General features: G+C 38.4%; 1 protein-coding gene across 1 annotated transcript in view; it reads left to right on the top strand.

The window, feature by feature from the left end:
- The window catches only part of LOC148377023 (potassium/sodium hyperpolarization-activated cyclic nucleotide-gated channel 2-like), a 65,615-nt gene that overhangs the window by 24,631 nt on the left and 21,046 nt on the right, over nucleotides 1-19,938 (top strand). The window contains exons 3-4 of the mRNA XM_088352555.1: nucleotides 4,362-4,523; nucleotides 14,201-14,419. Coding sequence (XP_088208681.1) covers nucleotides 4,362-4,523; nucleotides 14,201-14,419 — 381 coding nt within the window. The remainder of the gene's footprint in view (nucleotides 1-4,361; nucleotides 4,524-14,200; nucleotides 14,420-19,938) is intronic.

Below are 19,938 nucleotides of genomic sequence, written 5' to 3' on the forward strand. Positions count from 1 at the left end.
AAGGGGTGCGCCCATAATCCGGTGTTCGCTCTCGTACTCGGCTTGTGATCCAAACACGGAAGTGGATCTTCCGTAGCGAGCGATGGCGGTGTCGGGGGCGGGAAACTGGTCGGTAGCCGGGACTGGGAGAGCAAGACATGGTCGGGATCAAAAACCAATCGTAAGCCAGGGCGGGAGAGCAGACGTAATCGGGATCAGAAACGGATCGTAATTCGGGGCGGGAGAGCAGACGTGGTCGGTATCAGAAATGGATCGTAATTTGGGACGGGAGAGCAGACGTGGTCGAGATCAAAACGGGTCGTAGCGGGAGACAAACAGGAGCAAAAAAACAGGACAGGCGTGAGTCAGGCTTGCCTTGAAAAACAGAGGTTCACAGACGGACTGACAAAAGGGGATTGACAGGACAGGGTTTAAACAGTGGGAAAGCCAATCTGTCAACAATCTGCAGCCGGCGCCACATGGGTGGGGCCAATTGGGCGCCATGGCAACCGTGACAAAAACTTTACATTTTTTTACAATCACATTAAAACTGAAAAACTCAGGAAATAAACTTCAAATATTTATGAATCTACAAAAACAATTTTAACCTTTTTATTCTCAACCAACTTAAAGTCAACTACACAGAATCCCTCGAAAATGCATGTCGACCAATCATAAGATCCAAAAAGGCGTTTTAGAGGGAACCGGCTGTTGATGGGTGGGGAGCGGGCTCTCTTCGTTCACGACCAAGAGTCGGCTCAAAGAAACGTTTCGTTCACCAACCAAATGAGCCGGGTGCTGTCAAAACTCAGCCCTCGTCCGCCTTTTCTTTCGGCGCTTCAGTAGATACTATATCACTAATCACTATTTAACTATATACTAATCGCTATTATGAATGGCGTCATGATCCGAAAAGATGTGACGTAAACAACTCGGGGTCCGGTTTGCGAGGGCGCGCCGCCGTTAGCGTTCGGCTGCCAAAATAAAGCACCGCTTTTGACCATCAGTAACGGTGACGGTGTTTTAAGGGCGGAAAAAGTTAGATGAACCCATAACTGAAAAAAAGCGCTGTCACGTAACTGCGTCATTTATAACGGTGTTATTCTCAATGCTGAATTCAGAGGCAAAAATATTTACAACTATTTGTGCTCAGAGACTAGATAGATAGATAGATGGATAGATACTTGATAGTAGAATGATGGATGATAGATAGATAGTTACTAGATAGATAGATAGATACTTGATACATAGAGAGATAGATACTAGATAGATAAATAGATACTTGATACATAGATAGATAGATAGAGAGAGAGAGATACCATTGATAGATAGATAGATAGATAGATACTTGATAGTAGAATGATGGATGATAGATAGATAGTTACTAGATAGATAGATAGATACTTGATACATAGAGAGATAGATACTAGATAGATAAATAGATACTTGATACATAGATAGATAGATAGAGAGAGAGAGATACCATTGATAGATAGATAGATAGATAGATACTTGATAGATACATAGATAGAGAGAGATACCATAGATAGATAAATAGATACCATAGATAGATACCAAAGATTTACCATAGATAGATACTTGATACATAGATAGATAGAGAGAGAGAGAGAGAGAGAGAGAGAGAGAGAGAGAGAGAGAGAGAGAGAGAGAGAGAGAGAGAGAGAGAGAGAGAGAGAGAGAGAGAGAGAGAGAGAGATACCGTTGATAGATAGATACTAGATAGATAGATAGATAGAGAGAGAGATACCATAGATAGATAAATAGATACCATAGATACCAAAGATTTACCATAGATAGATAAATAGATACTTGATACATAGATAGAGAGAGAGATACCATTGATGGATAGATACTAGATAGATAGATAGATACTAGATAGATAGATAGAGAGATACCATTGATAGATAGATACTAGATAGATAGATACCATAGATAAATACCATAGATAGATACTTGATACATAGAGAGAGAGAGAGAGAGAGAGAGAGAGAGAGAGAGAGAGATACCATTGATAGATAGATAGATAGAGAGAGAGATACCATAGATAGATAAATAGATACCATAGATAGATACCAAAGATTTACCATAGATAAATAGATAGATACTTGATACATAGATAGAGAGAGATACCATTGATAGATAGATACTAGATAGATAGATAGATACTTGATAGATAGATAGATAGATAGATACCATAGATAGATAAATAGATACCATAGATAGATACCAAACATATACCATAGATAGATAGATACTAGATAGATAGATACTCGATAGATACTAGATAGATAGATAGATAGATAGATAGACAGAGAGAGAGATACCATTGATAGATAAATAGATACCAAAGATATACCATAGATAGATAGATACTAGATAGATGGATACTCGATAGATACTAGATAGATAGATAGATAGATAGACAGAGAGAGAGATACCATTGATAGATAGATACTTGATAGATAGAGAGAGATATCATAGATAGATATACAGTATATAGATACCATGGATAGATACGATAGATAAATACTAGATAGATACTCGATAGATATATACTTGATAGATGGATGGATGATATAGATATATACTTGATAGATGGATGGATGATATAGATAGATAGATAGATAGAGGAAAAGTACCGCAATAACATTAGCGGTACCAAAATTCCTAAATACTGCAAGTCACAAGATCTATATTTTCAATGTTGCGTGCTTATTTAGGGTGGTGACAGCCCTGGGGAAGATATTTCTTTAAAGGGACCAGTAGCACCTAACTTAGGGAAATACTTCAAGAGGTGGTGGCCAGGGTGAGAAGAGTCCTTTGCAATGTCCTCCAGACTGGGCAGAGGGCCGCCAATGATCATCTAAGCCAAGGGTTGGGAACCATTTGACCCAAAGAGCTATAAAAGCAAAATTTTTTGATTTTTTTTTTTCTGGAGAGAAAGGCATTGTGGGATATCAGAGTACAAGGTAGTAAACATGGCTGTACATATGTGTATATATGTGGTTTATCTGCATTTTCATGATGTGGAATGCGAACCAATAGCAGACCAGCATTCAATTTGAAGTTGACCAATAGCAGACAGGCATCAGACGTAACTTAGCATACACACTGAGACAGGAACGGAGACAGGAATGGGGACAGGAATAGGAAAAGAGACAGGAACAGGGACAGGTACAGAAATAGATATAGGAACGGGGACAGGAACAAAAATGGGAACAGGAACAGGGACAGGAATGGTGACAGAAGAAGAAAAGAGACAGGAGCAGGGTCAGGGACAGGTACAGAAATTAAGATAGGAACGGGAACAGGAATCGAAAAAGAGACAGGAACGGGTACAGGAACAGAAATTGAGATAGGAAAGGGGACAGGAACGGGACCAGGGAGAGGAACACAAATAAAGATAGGAACGGGGATAGGAACAGGAACGGGAGCAGGAACGGGGACAGGAATGGGGACAGGAATAGGAAAAGAGACAGGAACAGGGACAGGATCGGAAATACAGATAGGAACAGGAACAGGAGCAGGAACGGGGACAGGAATGGGGACAGGAATAGGAAAAGAGACAGGGACAGGTACAGAAATAGATATAGGAATGGGGACAGGAACAAAAATGGGAACAGGAACAGAGACAGGAATGGTGACAGAAGAAAAAAAGAGACAGGAGCAGGGTCAGGGACAGGTACAGAAATTGAGATAGGAAAGGGGACAGGAACGGGACCAGGGAGAGGAACACAAATAAAGATAGGAACGGGGATAGAAACAGGAACGGGAGCAGGAACGGGGACAGGAATGGGGACAGGAACGGAAATAAAGATAGGAACAGGAACAAGAACAGGAACGGAGACAGGAATGTGGACAGGAATATTAAAAGAGACAGGAACGGGAACAGGAACAGAGCCACACCAGGCAAAAACTAAATCGTTAGCACATTTTATTTCACGGTGTGATGTGTGATGATTTGATCAAATCTATGAAATAATAATAATAAGAAATAATAATAATAAAACCAGTACTTGTGTCCCATATCAACGTAAATATACCACCTAAAATTCGTCTCCCAACCGCAGTTACTTCAGTGTGTTGAGACTCATTTATCCTAAATAATGGTTTCCTAACAAGGTGCAAGCAAAGTTCATTTGTAGAAATGTCACCAAATACTGCAAACGAGAAGACAAACATTTACCTTCAGGGCAAACAGCGCTGGGAGAGGAGAAAGAGTGCGCTCCGCTCATTCTTATCACTCACCCAATCAAAGCGCTCTAGGTGCTCTGCTAGAGCTTCTGGGTATAATGTTTGTTCTGTGGCTTTTCATCATAAAGTGTCTGTTAACGAGCTTCCATATTGTTTTTCCCGGTCAGATCTTCCACATGACGTACGATTTGGCCAGCGCGGTGATGCGAATCATCAACCTGATCGGCATGATGTTACTCCTGTGCCATTGGGACGGCTGTCTCCAGTTTCTGGTCCCGATGCTGCAGGACTTCCCCGCCGACTGCTGGGTGGCCCTCAACAAAATGGAGGTACCTGTCCCACGCTTCAAACCTTCAAGATGGAGATCTGGTCTCAGGGCTCAGATCTTCTTCCTTGACTCGTATACATCTACTTTGGCTTCCATCGAGTCTGTTGAGTTGACTTGTCTGAGTGTGATTGGATGGTGGCCAGTTTGGGGCGTGTCTTACACCTCTGGCTCGAAGGGGATTGGCTGGAAAAAATAAGGGGCCAACCCACTACAGTATCTCCATACAACCACTGAAATTTTGCAACGGACATACTACAGTAATATGACAAAAATATGAAATTACTAATAAATACTACTTTGGAAATACTTCAAAATCACCACTACGGTAATATACTAAAATACAAAAATCATACTCCAGAAATATTACAACAGAAATAGTACAGTAATATTACAAACATAGGAATTAATACTACAAGATTACTACTATGGAAATACTTCAAACGGATTTCTACTGGAATACTACAAAAATACCAATACATTAATACTAAAACACAAGAATACTACTCCAGAAATATTAAAACACAAATACCATGATAATATTACAAAAATATTAAATCAATACTACAAAATACTATTATGGAAATACTTCAAAAATACCTCTACTTGAAACCTACAAAATACCACTACAGTAATACTAAAGTACAAAAATAATACTCCAGAAATATTACAACAGACAAAACTACAGTAATATCACAAAACTATGAAATTACGAATGAACACTACTTTGGAAATACTTCAAAATTACCACTACGGTAATACTAAAATACAAAATTGTACTCAGAAATATTACAACAGAAATAGTACACTAATATTACAAATTTAGAAATTAATACTACAAATTACTTCTATGGAAATACTTTAAAAATATTTCTACTGGAATACTACAAAAATACCACCACTAAAAACAATAATACTATTTCAGAAGTATTAAAACAGAAATACTACAATAATATTACAAAAATATGAAATCAATACTACAAAATATACAAATACATCAAAAATACTTCTACAGGAAAACTACAAAAATGCCACTACAGCAGTACTACAGTAATATTACAAATTTAAGAAATTAATACTACAAATTACTACGATGGAAATACTTCAAAAATATCTCTACTGCAATACTACAAAAATACCAATACATTAATACTAAAAAACAATTATACTTCTCCAGAAATATTAAAACCGAAATGCTACAATAATATTACAAAAATCTGAAATCAATACTAAATACTTCAAAAATACTTCTACAGGAAAACTACAAAAATACCAATACAGTAACACTAAAAAAACAATAATACTACTCCAGAAATATTACGACAGAAATGCTAAAATAATATTACAAAACTATCGAATCAATAGTGCAAAATATGGAAATGGTAATATTACAAAAATATGAAATTAATACTACAAAATACTACTATGGAAATACTTCAAAAACACTTCTACAGGAAAACTATAAAAATACATCACCACCATTGTGCTCCTAATCCATTTAATGTGACTTCTGTGTTGAAATTAAATGGCGACGCTGCCCCTTTAAAAGGGGCGGAGCTTGCCTAGCCCTAACAGGAAAGACGGGAGAGAGAGGAAGGCAAGCGAAGGAGTCCAAATTTGTATACATACAGTACTTTCTTTCTTTTTTTATCTTCCGTATTGAACTCCATTATCACCCAACGCCTATAAAGCCCTTTATGAGTTTGTAAACAAGTGTGACGAAGTCAAGCTGTGCGTACGTCATTAAAGCAGAATGGCAGAATTCATGTCAGTTTACAGCAGCACAATGACACAAAAAGATCATAGATTCTAGATAGTGTAAGGTTTTAACATTTACTAAACTGAAATCTGACTCCGAATACACTTCCCGTGTCTTGCCTAATTCCTTACGGTTGGAGCGTATTCAAAAGTCGGAGAAATGTAATTAGCCGAACGACGAGTGTAGTCCACGTATCAATTTATTTAGCCGAATCAAAAAGTTGAACAAATCAGGTCTCTGCCTGTGCCAATTTTATAATCGTGTGCAGGAGACGACGGGGACTTCCAGGGTGGCCCACTTTTATGACACATGGTGATGAAATGTTCACGCCCCATGACCAAGCCTCTGGCTGATTGGTCCGCGCCGTTGTCGATGCAAATTACCCAATAGTCCTTTAAAGCTTAGGAGAAGGGTGATAGGTCATCGCCCTACCCCCCAGGCGAGGTGATATCATTGTTATCTGCACAGATGGAAACCAAATTGTTAGGAATTTAATATTAGAAATATGTATCGTTTACCAAATTGTTCGAATTAGTTTTCTGACTCCATCAACCGAACACAAACTTCATTCTCCTAACAATGCATGCTCGTTTTTTTATGGAAAAATGATCAAGGGACTGGCATTTCCACACGGGGGCAGATTTAATTTCTTAAATAATAAACTAAGTGAATTCCATCGAATTAGCCGAATTAGTGTCGAGCCTCCTCTCTCTCGATTGTCCCTCTCGATCTTCCGAAGTTCTTCTGCCCACGTCTTTTCACAAGCTGGTGTGCAGGCTCCTCCCATGGGCGTGCTGACTCCTCCCATGGGCGTGCCGACTCCTCCCATGGGCGGGCCAGAGACTCCCCACGTGGATTCCACCTCGTCTCTTCGATGTCTGGACCCCGAGCAAATATCAAATCAGTGCCTGGCCTTCTGTGTCCGGCCTTCTCCGTCAGAGTCCTTTTATCAACAGGACTAAACAAAACATTCGCATTCGGAACGGCGTGACCTGTCATTGAACTTAAGCCTTCTCTGTGAAAAATCTTCATTGCATTCAATAAATGTAACTTGTATAAAATCCTTTATAGTAAAATGTATAAAATCCTTCAAAAGACACATTCCAAAGCAAAGGGGTTTACGACACCCTTCTTAAGAAATGCACTCAAGGCTGAGGTCAATCTTAGGACAAGTATTTTTGAGTATAAGTGGGATAAAACAGCGTATAAAATAGTATATAACTTCAATAGTGGAAAGTAGATGCTGGCAGCAAGATAACAACTTTATTTTAGTCATCAAAGTCAACAAGTTTGCAGGTACTTGGGGATTTTTAGAATATGGCCTTGAAAGTCCTTGAAAAGTGCTTGAATTTGGCCATGAAAAAGGCCTGCGTACGCTGAAATGATGATGTTGTTTTTAGAAAAGTTGTTCGTTTTATGCGCAGATTTCAGTGGGAAAGATAAAAGGGGGAGCGAGCGGCCTAGGCGGGGAGCGGCCTAGGGGCGGGGGACAAATACAGCTGGCCCTTTTGTCCCACATAAAAGGCCCTTTTAACAAAGGGGGGGGGGGGGGGTACTGGGGATGACAGGGGGGGTGCCGGCACACATCCAAACCTACTTTCAAACCCATTTGTTGTTGTTTTCCCCGTTTATCGCTTCTGGATTTTTGGCCCGTCGCTCTCCCGTTTACTACTGCACTCAATGGGACGTTAAGGAGATGTCATTAAAAATAATGTGATTCGCCATTCTGAAAAGGAAAAAATACAATAGAAATACTAAAAATATACTACTAGAGGATACAAAATACAAAACAGAAATATTGCAATAGATATACTACAGTAATATAACAAAAATATGAAATTAATACGACAAAACATCCTTTTGAAAAAACCCAAAAAATACTTCTACAGGAATACAGCAAAAATACGATTACAGTAATACTAAAATACAAAAATAATACTCCAGAAATACTACAATAATACTAAAAAATATGAAATAATTACTACAAAAATACTACTATAGAAATACTACAAAATACTACCGAAATACCACCATGGATATACTTGAAAAAAACTTCTACAGAAATACTCTAAAATTGTACTACAGAAATACAAAAATACTACTCCAGGAATACGACGACAGAAATACTACAAAAACACTTCTTCACATATAGCAGAATTACTAGAGTAATATTGAAAAAGTATGAAAGAAATACTACAAAAAATCCTACTATGGAAATATTACAAAATACTACATAAATTACCGCCATGGAAATACTTGAAAATTGCTTTTACAGAAATACAAAATACTACTCCAGAACTATGACGACAAAAATACTACAAAAACACAACTTCACATATAACAGAAATACTACTGTAATATTGCGAAACTATGAACAAAATACTCCAAAAATATTCATTTGGAAATACTACAAAATACAAGTGAAACACTGCCATGGAAATACTTCAAAAATAGTTATACAGAAGTACTTAAAAATACCACCACAGTAATGCAAAAATACTAAAATACTACTCTATGAATATAACGACGGAACTTCTACAAAAACACTACTTCATATATAACAGAAATACTACAAAAGAACACCTGCAGTAGTACTCAAAAATACTACAGATATCCTACAAACATGCTACAGTAATATTATTATGGAAATACTAAAAAATAAAACTACTATAATGCAAAAAAATACTACAGAAAGACTACAAAAATCTTTAGTATTTTTGCATTACTGTAGTGGTATTTTAGGTATTTCAGTATAACTATTTTTGAAGTATTTCCTTGGCAGTATTTTGGTTGTATTTTGTAGTACTTCCATAGTAGTCTTTTTGTCGCATTTTGTTGATATTTTTTCAATATTACTGTTGTATTTTTGTTATATGTAAAGTAGTGTTTTTGTAGTATTTTAATCGTCATATTCCTGGAGTAGTATTTTTGTATTTCTGTAGTAGAATTTTAGAGTATTTTTGTAGAAGTAATTTTCAAGTATTTCCATGGCGGTATTTTGTGTAGTATTTTGTAATATTTCCATAGTAGGGTTTTTGTAGTATTTCTTTCATACTTTTGCAATATTACTGTAGTAATTCTGTTATATGTGAAGTAGTGTTTTTGCAGTATTTCTTTTGTCATATTCCTGGAGTAGTATTTTTGTATTTCTGTAGTAGAATTTTAGAGTATTTCTGTAGAATTAATTTTTAAGTATTTCTATGGTAGTATTTGGGTAGTATTTTGTAATATTTCCGTAGTAGGATTTCTTTCATATTTTTGCACAATTACTGTAGTATTTCTGTTATATTTGAAGTAGTGCTTTTTTGTAGTTTTTCTGTTGTCATATTCCTGGAATAGTATTTTTGTATTTTAGTATTTCTGTAGAAGTATTTTTTAAGTATTTCCATGGCGGTATTTTGTGTTGTATTTTGTAATATTTCAATAGTAGGATTTTTGTAGTATTTCTTTCATACTTTTGCAATATTACTGTAGTAATTCTGTTATGTGTGAAGTAATGTAAAATTATTTAAAAAAAAAAATAAATTTCATATAACAGAAACCATTTTAGTATTTCATACTATCTTTTTTTATATTTCAGTCAGTATTGACGATTTCAGGAAAATGTATTTTTATATTATATAAATTAAAAGCGAATATACGTTTAAACTTTATAACTATGCAATATGTAATGTTATATCATGATGTCATATGTTTGTTTTACTGAAAATATTTCTCAAAACAAATGAGAAAATACGAAAAAAATATTTTAAAATGACAAAACTCATCCAGGACTGTTTTACTTTGAAAAACTATTATTTGTCTGATTTTCCTCTTGACAAACTTCCTGTTGAATTGTTTTACATTTCCGGTTAAAATAAATAAACAAATGGCTGAGTAGTTTGAAATAACCGACAATATAAATAATGAAAAATAAACTTGTAAAATCGGAATTTCGTGAGGAGAAACATTTCCAGCAAAGACGGCTAAAGAATAAAATACAAATATACACATCTACCCCGAGCAGGCAGCGCGAAGAAAAAAAAGGAAAGAATTGAATAATAGATGAAGGAAGAGCACTCACTCTGATTCGGAAATAGCTCTGTCCAAAGAGAAGAACCAGCAAGAGTGAGACTCTCGCGTTTTTGTTGATAATATTGATCGGGGAAACCGTTCCAAAAGAAATCCAAAATGGAGGATTATTATCTTAAGAAAAGGGAAAAATGAAAACGAAAGAGAACAGAGAGAAAAAGAGAAAAAGAGAGAAAGAGAAAAGAGAGAGAGAGTGAAAGAGAGAGAAAACGAGTGAATTTGAGACAGAGTGAGAAAGAGAGAAAGTTAAAAGAGCAAGGAAAATAGCAAGATAAAGAGAAAAGGACAGAAGTGCGAGAGAGAAATATAAAAAGAGAGAGATAGAGAGTGAAAAGGAAAAAGAGAGAAATAGAAGAAAGGAAGAAAGAAAAATAGCGCTAGAAAGAAAGAGAATGAGAGAGAAAGTGATAACAAAATGGCAGTAAGGGAGGAAAAACAAAGGAAGAGAGAGAAAGTGAGAAAAGGGATAAAGAAAGACAGAAAGGGTGAGGGAGAGAAAAAAGACCAAAAGAGAGAGGGATATAAAGAAAGAAAGCGAGAACAAGAGGAATAGAGTCAAAAAGAGAACAGAGAGAAAAAGAGAGAGCGAGAGATGAGAAAAGAGCGAGAGCAAAAAAGAGAGAAAACGAGTGAATTTGAGTGAGAAAGAGAAAAAGTTAAAAGAGCAATACGAATAGATGATTAAATACAGAATACTATATATATATATATATATATATATATATATATATATATATATATATGTGTGTACATATTTTTAAAGATTTAAAATGTACGGTGGCACAGCGGGTAGGTGGTAGTTTGTCCTGTTTAATTTCGATATCCTGTTTTGATATCAATCCTGTCAGTCCCGTTGTTCAATATCGGTTTCCAGTTTTGTTTCCATCCAGTTTGTCCCGTCTAATTTTGATATCCTGTTTTGATATCCATCCTGCCTGTACTGTTGTTTGATATCAGTTTAGAGTTTCGCTTCCGTCTAGTTTGTCCTGTTTATTTTCGATATCCTGTTTTGACATCAATCCTGTCAGTCCCGTTGATTAATATTGGTTTCCAGTTTCGTTTCCATCCAGTTTGTCCTGTTTAATTTTGATATCCTGTCAGTCCCGTTGTTTATTATTTCCTGTAGTTTTCGTTCCCGTCTAGTTTGTCCTGTTTATTTTGGTATCCTGTTTTGATATCAATTCTGTCTGTCCCGTCCTGTCCAGTATTGACCCCATCTGTCCGATATCTGCTTGGGCAATCGGTATCGATGTCGTTGGCCTCTGCCCGGCAAGATCTGGGTTTTGACTCGGTCCTGTTTCCTGTTGGTATTCCCTGTCCGGTATGGTTTATTGTTGTCCTGTTTAATATTGGTTTCCAGTTTTGTTCCCGTCTATGTTTGTCCTGTTTATTATTTTGTCCTGTTTTCGTTCCCGTTTAGTTTGTCCTCTTTAATTTCCGATATCCTGTTTCGATATCAATCCTGTCTGTCCCGTCCTGTCCGATATCTTCTCGGGCAATCGGTATCGATCTTGTCGGCCTCTGGCTTCTGCTCGGCAAGACGTGGGTTTTGACTCCTGTTTCCTGTTGGTATTCCCTGTCCGGTATGGTTCCTGTTTATTTTTGTCCTGTTTAATATCGGTTTCCAGTTTCGTTCCCGTCTATTTTTGTCCTGTTTATTATTCTCTCCAGTTTTCGTTCCCGTCTAGTTTGTCCTGTTTAATTTCAATATCCTGTTTTGATATCAATTCTGTCAGTCCCGTTGTTTAATATCAGTTTCCAGTTTCCTTCTCGTCTAGTTTGTCCTGTTTAATTTCCGATATCCTGTTTGAATATCAATCCTGTGTGTCCTGTACTGTCCAGTATCGACTCCATCTGTCCGATATCAACTCGGGCAATCGGGCAAGATAGATAGATAGATAAATAGATGGAGGGCAATGGCCGACCGTAATAACTACAAAATAATTACTGGAAAATATGACAAAACACAAGACAAAATACATCATGAAAAAAAGACAAAATACACGACCAAGTACTTGAAAAACGACATCCAAAATAAATATTGAAGTCAATGACAAAATAGATGGAAAAGTACGCGACAAAATAAATGAAAAAAAGACAAAATACACGATGAAGTACATGAAAAAAACCACAACAAAATAAACATCATATAGGTTACCGTATTTTCCACACTATAAGGCGCACTGGGTTATAAGGCGCTACAATGGGAACGTGGACAAAACAGTCAGATGGTTCAGTCCAACCGATTACCCCCTTAACATTCCCAAAGCTTGCAAAGACGCAAATACGTGTCGTAGACACGTGCGGATGCGGTGTCCGTACGATGTCACTCAAATGCATCGTTCCATCATTCGGAAGTCTTGGGATTCAAGAAATGCCAACCATTCCTTAGTTTCTAGTTTCTTTTTCGCTCGCAACTTTACTGTGCATATGACAATAAACACTTGGAATTGAGTTGAATTTAAAACTAGACACTCCATTCCATCCATGATCTGCACCGCTTCTCACAGAAACATCGAGTTCAGTCTGAAACAAGACACTGGGAAAATATATAGCCGGAGTAGCTCACCGAAGTCGTTGTGTTCATAATAATGTGCAGCCATGGTCCTCTTATATCCGTGAGTGTAGTAAATCCAGGAGAATAAAATATTTACAAATACAGAATAGTAAAAAATGCTTTCTGTATGCCGTCAACCACGTGCTACACGCATTCATCTTTTTCGGCCAATCGCAGGCTTTGTTTTGCCGCTTCAGCCTATGCCAGCCTGTAAATGATAAAAAGGATCCGCCCCTTGACCTCCGAATAACTTTAGCCAATAGCGTTCGATTCAAATGATGATTGACACATTGGTTAGCCAATGAAACGCCGGTAAATAAATCCCAGCATACACCGCGGACGACTTGGCGTCCGGGGGAAAATCGAGTCGGCGGCTGCAAGTTAGTTGGAAGACTTTGTGAATTAATATTGAGCCTTATATAAGGCGCACTGTATTATAAGGCGCATGCTCAGCTTTTGAAAAAAATAAAGGCTTTTAGGTGCGCCTTATAGTGCGGAAAATACGGCACTTGAAAAACGACATCCAAAATAAATATTGAAGTCAATGACAAAATAGATGAAAAAATACGCGACAAAATAAATGAAAAAAAGACAAAATACACGATGAAGTACATGAAAAAAACCACAACAAAATAAACATCATTTAGGTTACATATCGGGCAGTGGTTAGCGCATATGCGGCACAGTTCAAGTCTTGGGAACCTCCTGAGTGAGTTCAAATCCAGCTACTGGACTTCCTGTGCGGAGTTTGCATGTTCTCCCCGTGCTCGCGTGGGTTTCCTCCGGGCACTCCGGTTTCCTCCCACATTCCAAAAACATGCATTTCAGGTGAATCGGCCGGTCCAAATTGTCCCTAGGTGTGAATGAGCGAGCGAGTTGTCTGTCCCCGTGTGCCCTGCGATTGGCTGGCCACCAGTTCAGGGTGTCCCCTACCCACTGCCCGATGAATGCTGGGATGGGCTCCGGCACCCCCGCGACCCTACTGAGGATAAGCGGTGCAGCTGATGAGATGAGACGAGATGACAAAATAGATGAAAAAATACGCGACAAAATAAATGAAAAAAAAAGACCAAATACACGATGAAGTACATGAAAAAAATCATAACAAAATAAACATCATATAGGTTACGTATCGAGGCTTTGGGCCACAGCTATCAAACAGGCAGCTTCCTGACCGGCCGCCCAAGGTGCACGACTCCCCCGTTGCCTGTAAAATAACAGGCTGGTGTGAGAAACGTCACGCGTTTGGGTCCTGTTCCTGTTCACGACATATTGTTTTTTTTGTGTATTTCAGAACGACACGTGGTCGGAGCTGTACTCCTTCGCGGTGTTCAAGGCCATGAGTCACATGCTGTGCATCGGTTACGGGCGGCAGGCGCCCGAGAGCCTGTCCGACATCTGGCTGACCATGCTCAGCATGATCGTGGGCGCCACCTGCTACGCCGTCTTCATCGGGCACGCCACCGCCCTCATACAGTCCCTCGACTCCTCCAGGCGCCAGTACCAAGAGAAGGTCGGATCCGTTATCCCCCCCGGGAGAACCCACCCGCGTGGCCGGGAATATATGATAACCGGGACGTCGGTCGCCTAAACCGGGAGCGTCGAACTCGCTCGAGGGCCACGCGACGGAACAAACATTCTGTCGGGGGCCGGACGAGTCGATTAAAGAGAAAGAAAAAGAGAGAGAAAGAAAAGGAGAGAGGGAGAGAGCGTGAGAAACAAAAAAGATAAAAAGTCGTAAAGAGGGGGAAAAGAAAGGGAGAGGAAGAAAGAAATCCAAAGAGAAATAAAAAGACAGAAGGAGAGAAAAGAGAAAAGAAATTGCGAAGGGTATGAAGAAAGAGAAAAGAGAGAAAAGGAAAGAAGGAAGTTAGAGCAAAAGAAGTTAAAAAGACACAGAAAAAGAAAAAACAAAGAGTAACAAAGGAAGAGAAAAAGAGACAAAGAGAGTGGGAGAAAAGGGGTGGAAAAGAGAGAGAGAGAGAGAGAGAGAGAGAGAGAGAAATAAATACAGTACAGTGTTTTTGTGAGAGAAACCTGGCTTTGGCAACATCAAGTTGACATATTTCAACCTGCAGCTCGTTTTTCTCTTGCGCTTCTCTGGTTGTTGTCTCACGGGCCAGATTCAATCCTTTAGTGGGCCTGATTCGCCCCGCGGGCCGCCTGTTTGACACCTGTGGGTTAATGTATAACAGGGGTGTCCAACTCATTTGAACTCGGGGGCCACACAAATAGAACAAACATTCTGTCGGGGGCCGGACGAGTAGATAAAAAGGGAAAGAAAAAGAGAGAGAAAGAAATAAGAGAAAGAGGGAGGGAAAAGGAGAGAGGGCGGGACAAAGAAAGAGAGAGAGGGCGAGAGAAACAAAAGATAAAAAGTCATGAGAGAGGGGGAAAAGAAAGGGAGAGGAAGAAAGAAATCCAAAGAGAAAGAGAAAGACAGAAGGAGAGAAAAAAGAAAAGAAAGCGCGAAGGATAGGAAGATAGAGAGAGAAAAGGAAGAAAGGAAGTTAGAGCAAAAGAAGTTAAAAAGACCCAGAAAGAGAAAGACACAAGAGTAACAAAGGAAGAGAAAAAGAGACAAAGAGAGTGGGGGAAAGAGGGTGGAAAAGAGAAAGAGAGAGAAATAAATAAATACAAGTACAGTGTCTTAGTTCGAGGCACCTGGCTTTGGCAACATCAAGTGGACATATTTCAACCTGCCGCTTGTTTTTCTCTTGCGCTTCTCTAAGTGTTGTCTCAGAACGGAAGAAATGGTCAGTAGCCGGGACAGGAGAGCAAAAACAGGGTGGGGGTCGGAAGCGAGTCGTAAGCCAGAATAGGAGAGAAGACGTAGTCGGGAACAAAAAGAGGTCGAAAGCTGGGACGGGAGAGCAGATGTGGTCAGGATCAAAAAACAGGTCGATGCCGGGGGACAGACGGGAGCAAAAAAACAGGTGGGAGTCAGGGTTGAAAAAGGCTTGCCTAGTATACACTGAGGTTTGCAGACGGACTGACAAGAGGGGATAGACAGGAGTGGGTTCAGATAGGGACCTGAAGTCAATCAAAGTCCGAGGCAGTTGCCGCCAAAGGAGCGGGCACATGATAATTTGCCTAAAATCACAATCCAAGAAGTAAAATGAAGGCTGTTCTTGAACCCTTTAGAGAATATGGACAGTTTTGGTATCTTCTAGAAAGTGAAACACTTACAACTCTTTCACAATGTCTGAAAAATGGCCAAAGTCTAATACACAGTTGCAGAGGTTTTAGAGCTGTAAAGTGGTTGTCTCCAAATGACCAATTTTCGAAACACTTTGACATACCCTTTTCAGCTAAGATGCCCATGCTAAACTCTTTTGCAGAGCTTTGATTGCAAAACAAAATTCAAACGAGGACAAAAATCCTTCGATTTCTATTCAATGTTAGTAACACTTGCAGTGATTATTTCAGTTTGGGACTAAACTAAGTGTACTCCATCGAAGACGGCCGAAGGGACGTTTGCGCCTGTGGGAAGCCTTCTTCTGAAGTCCTTTAGCTTTCTCTTATTGGCCCACGTCTTCCCGCAAGATGGTGTCCCGGCTCCTCCCATGGGCGTGCCAAGGAATTGTTTGCAACCATGGTTGGGTAGGGTTACTTTAACTTGATTACTTTCAATGACTTTTGGATGACAAAAGAAACTAAATAGGAATAAAATGACTCAATTTTGATGTCGCATTTTGATGTTCGTTTTGCCGGAGATCAAAGAGATCAAAGCCAGGAGAGAAAGCTTACTACGTGTTGTGAGTCATCATTTTTTTTCACATTTAGTTTTTTTTTGTCTTTTATTGGCATATTTGGTATTGGAGTAATCCAAAAGTCATTGAAAGTAATCAAGTTAAAGTAACCCTACCCAACCCTGCTCACAACACAGCGCCTTGATGTCTGGCTTCCCAAAACAACATGGACTCCACGAGTATTGATATCAAAATTCCCCAGACTGTCACAGACCAGAAACAGACACAGGACCCAATAGCGCTCGTTTTCTCAGTTTTTATTGATAAAGAGGGAGTGTAAAACTTGCTTCCACGATCCGATGGCTGACAGACAACAGGAACGAGCGGTACGGAACTGACACTTCCGTGACTGGCGAGGAGGACAGGTGAGAATAGCAAGACGTTGGCCGGGACTGGAGATCAAATGCGGTGTCGAGTTCGTAAGCGAGGTCGGTAGCAGGAGGCAGGCGGGTAACGGGGCAAAACAGGTCAGCTAACAGGCAGGCAGAACGGGTCGTAGTCAGGTCCGGAAACAGGTTGGCAACAAAGCTCAGGCAATAAAAAGCAGGGCTTACTGAGCTGGAGGCAACAGTTCGCATAACAATCTGACGGCTTCCAAGAAGCCGGGGGTTTAAAAAGAGAGTGTCAGCCAATCAGCTGTCCAGGTTGTTGGCGCCAATCAAGCCGTCGCAGCTGCGCTCAATCGGCAATCATGACATAGACAAAATATTCTGCATTTGGAACAGCCTGCCCTGACCTTGTACATGGAACTAAAGCCCACTCAGTGAAAATCTTCATTATGAGTCAATGGTATAAAATCCTTTATAGTCAAATACATAAAATTCTTTAATGGTGACATCACGAAAACATGGGCATCATTGATTTCGTTGAAAGGGTGATGTGTAGAAGAGACGTGCCGGCTCTCTGTTTCCAAGCAGTTTCTCGGAGGGAGAGGATAACGGGGGGGAGTTAAATCGTCCTTTCCGTTGTCATCCAATGGGAAGCCAGGGGGGGGCGTGTTCAGCCAGGTAGAGATGAGGGGGGCCGATCGGGCCCTTGGCGGTTAATGTGATGACGGGGAGGGGCCCTCACTGTGATATGATGGCCCCCTTGGGCATCACTGAAATTGATGAGGCAGCAGACCCAAGTGAGTGTCCTGACAATGTCATTTTCAAGGCGACACGCTTCAATACAGGGTTGGTGCGGGTGCTTGAAATCCTTGGAAATGCATGAATTGTAATGTTGTTTAATGTCGTATACTGCACAAATCTGGCCTTCGTGGAAGAGTAGCAAGAAAGAAGCCATTTCTTAAAAATGTCCTTGGAAAAATACAGTACTCACATAGTAAGCGAGTAAATAAGTACCTACATAGTAGGCAAGTAAGTCATTGCATAGTAAGTAAGCAAGCAAGTACTTACATAGTATGTCAGTAAGTACTTACATAGTAATTAGGTAAGTGCTTACATAGTAAGCGATTAATAAGTACCTACATAGTAGGCAAGTAAGTAATTGCATAGTAAGTAAGCAAGCAAGTACTTACATAGTATGTAAGTAAGTACTTACATAGTAATTAGGTAAGTACTCACATAGTAAGCAAGTAAATAAGTACCTACATAGTAGGTAAGTAAGTAATTGCATAGTAAGTAAGCAAGCAAGTACTTACATAGTATGTCAGTAAGTACTTACATAGTAATTAGGTAAGTACTCACATAGTAAGCAAGTAAATAAGTACCTACATAGTAGGTAAGTAAGTAATTGCATAGTAAGTAAGCAAGCAAGTACTTACATAGTATGTCAGTAAGTACTTACATAGTAATTAGGTAAGTACTTACATAGTAAGAAAGTAAATAAGTACCTACATAGTAGGCAAGTAAGTAATTGCATAGAAAGTAAGCAAGCAAGTACTTACATAGTATGTCAGTAAGTACTTACATAGTAATTAGGTAAGTACTCACATAGTAAGCAAGTAAATAAGTACCTACATAGTAGGTAAGTAAGTAATTGCATAGTAAGTAAGCAAGCAAGTACTTACATAGTATGTAAGTAAGTACTTACATAGTAATTAGGTAAGTACTTACATAGTAAGAAAGTAAATAAGTACCTACATAGTAGGCAAGTAAGTAATTGCATAGAAAGTAAGCAAGCAAGTACTTACATAGTATGTCAGTAAGTACTTACATAGTAATTAGGTAAGTACTCACATAGTAAGCAAGTAAATAAGTACCTACATAGTAGGTAAGTAAGTAATTGCATAGTAAGTAAGCAAGCAAGTACTTACATAGTATGTAAGTAAGTACTTACATAGTAATTAGGTAAGTACTCACATAGTAAGCAAGTAAATAAGTACCTACATAGTAGGTAAGTAAGTAATTGCATAGTAAGTAAGCAAGCAAGTACTTACATAGTATGTAAGTAAGTACTTACATAGTAATTAGGTAAGTACTTACATAGTAAGAAAGTAAATAAGTACCTACATAGTAGGCAAGTAAGTAATTGCATAGAAAGTAAGCAAGCAAGTACTTACATAGTATGTCAGTAAGTACTTACATAGTAATTAGGTAAGTACTCACATAGTAAGCAAGTAAATAAGTACCTACATAGTAGGTAAGTAAGTAATTGCATAGTAAGTAAGCAAGCAAGTACTTACATAGTATGTAAGTAAGTACTAGCATAGTAATTAGGTAAGTACTTACATAGTAAGTAAGTACGTACTTATATAGTAAGTGAAAAAATAAGTAAGTAATAACATAGTAAGTAAGTACTAACATAGTAATTAGGTAAATACTTACATAGTAGGCAAATAAGTACCTACATTGTAAGTAAGTACTAACATAGTAATTAGGTAAGTACTTACATAGTAGGCAAATAAGTACCTACATTGTAAGTAAGTACGTACTTATATAGTAAGTGAAAACGTAAGTAAGTAAGTGATAACATAGTAAGTACTAACATAGTAATTAGGTAAGTACTTACATAGTAGGCAAATAAGTACTTACATAGTAAGTAAGTAAGCAAGTAATAACATAGTAAGTAAGTACGAACTTAGTAATTAGGTAAGTACTTACATAGTAGGCAAATAAGTACCTACATAGTAAGTAAGTACCTACTTACATAGTAAGTGAAAAAGTAAGTAAGTAAGTAATAACATAGTAAGTAAGTACTAACATAGTAATTAGGTAAGTACTTACATAGTAGGCATATAAGTACCTACATAGTAAGTAAGTACGTACTTATATAGTAAGTGAAAAAGTAAGTAAGTAAGTGATAACATAGTAAGTACTAACATAGTAATTAGGTAAGT

This window comes from Urocampus carinirostris, chromosome 1 (assembly GCF_059441175.1).
Source record: "Urocampus carinirostris isolate Australia breed hairy pipefish chromosome 1, RoL_Ucar_1.0, whole genome shotgun sequence".
NCBI classification, from domain to species: Eukaryota; Metazoa; Chordata; class Actinopteri; order Syngnathiformes; family Syngnathidae; genus Urocampus; species Urocampus carinirostris.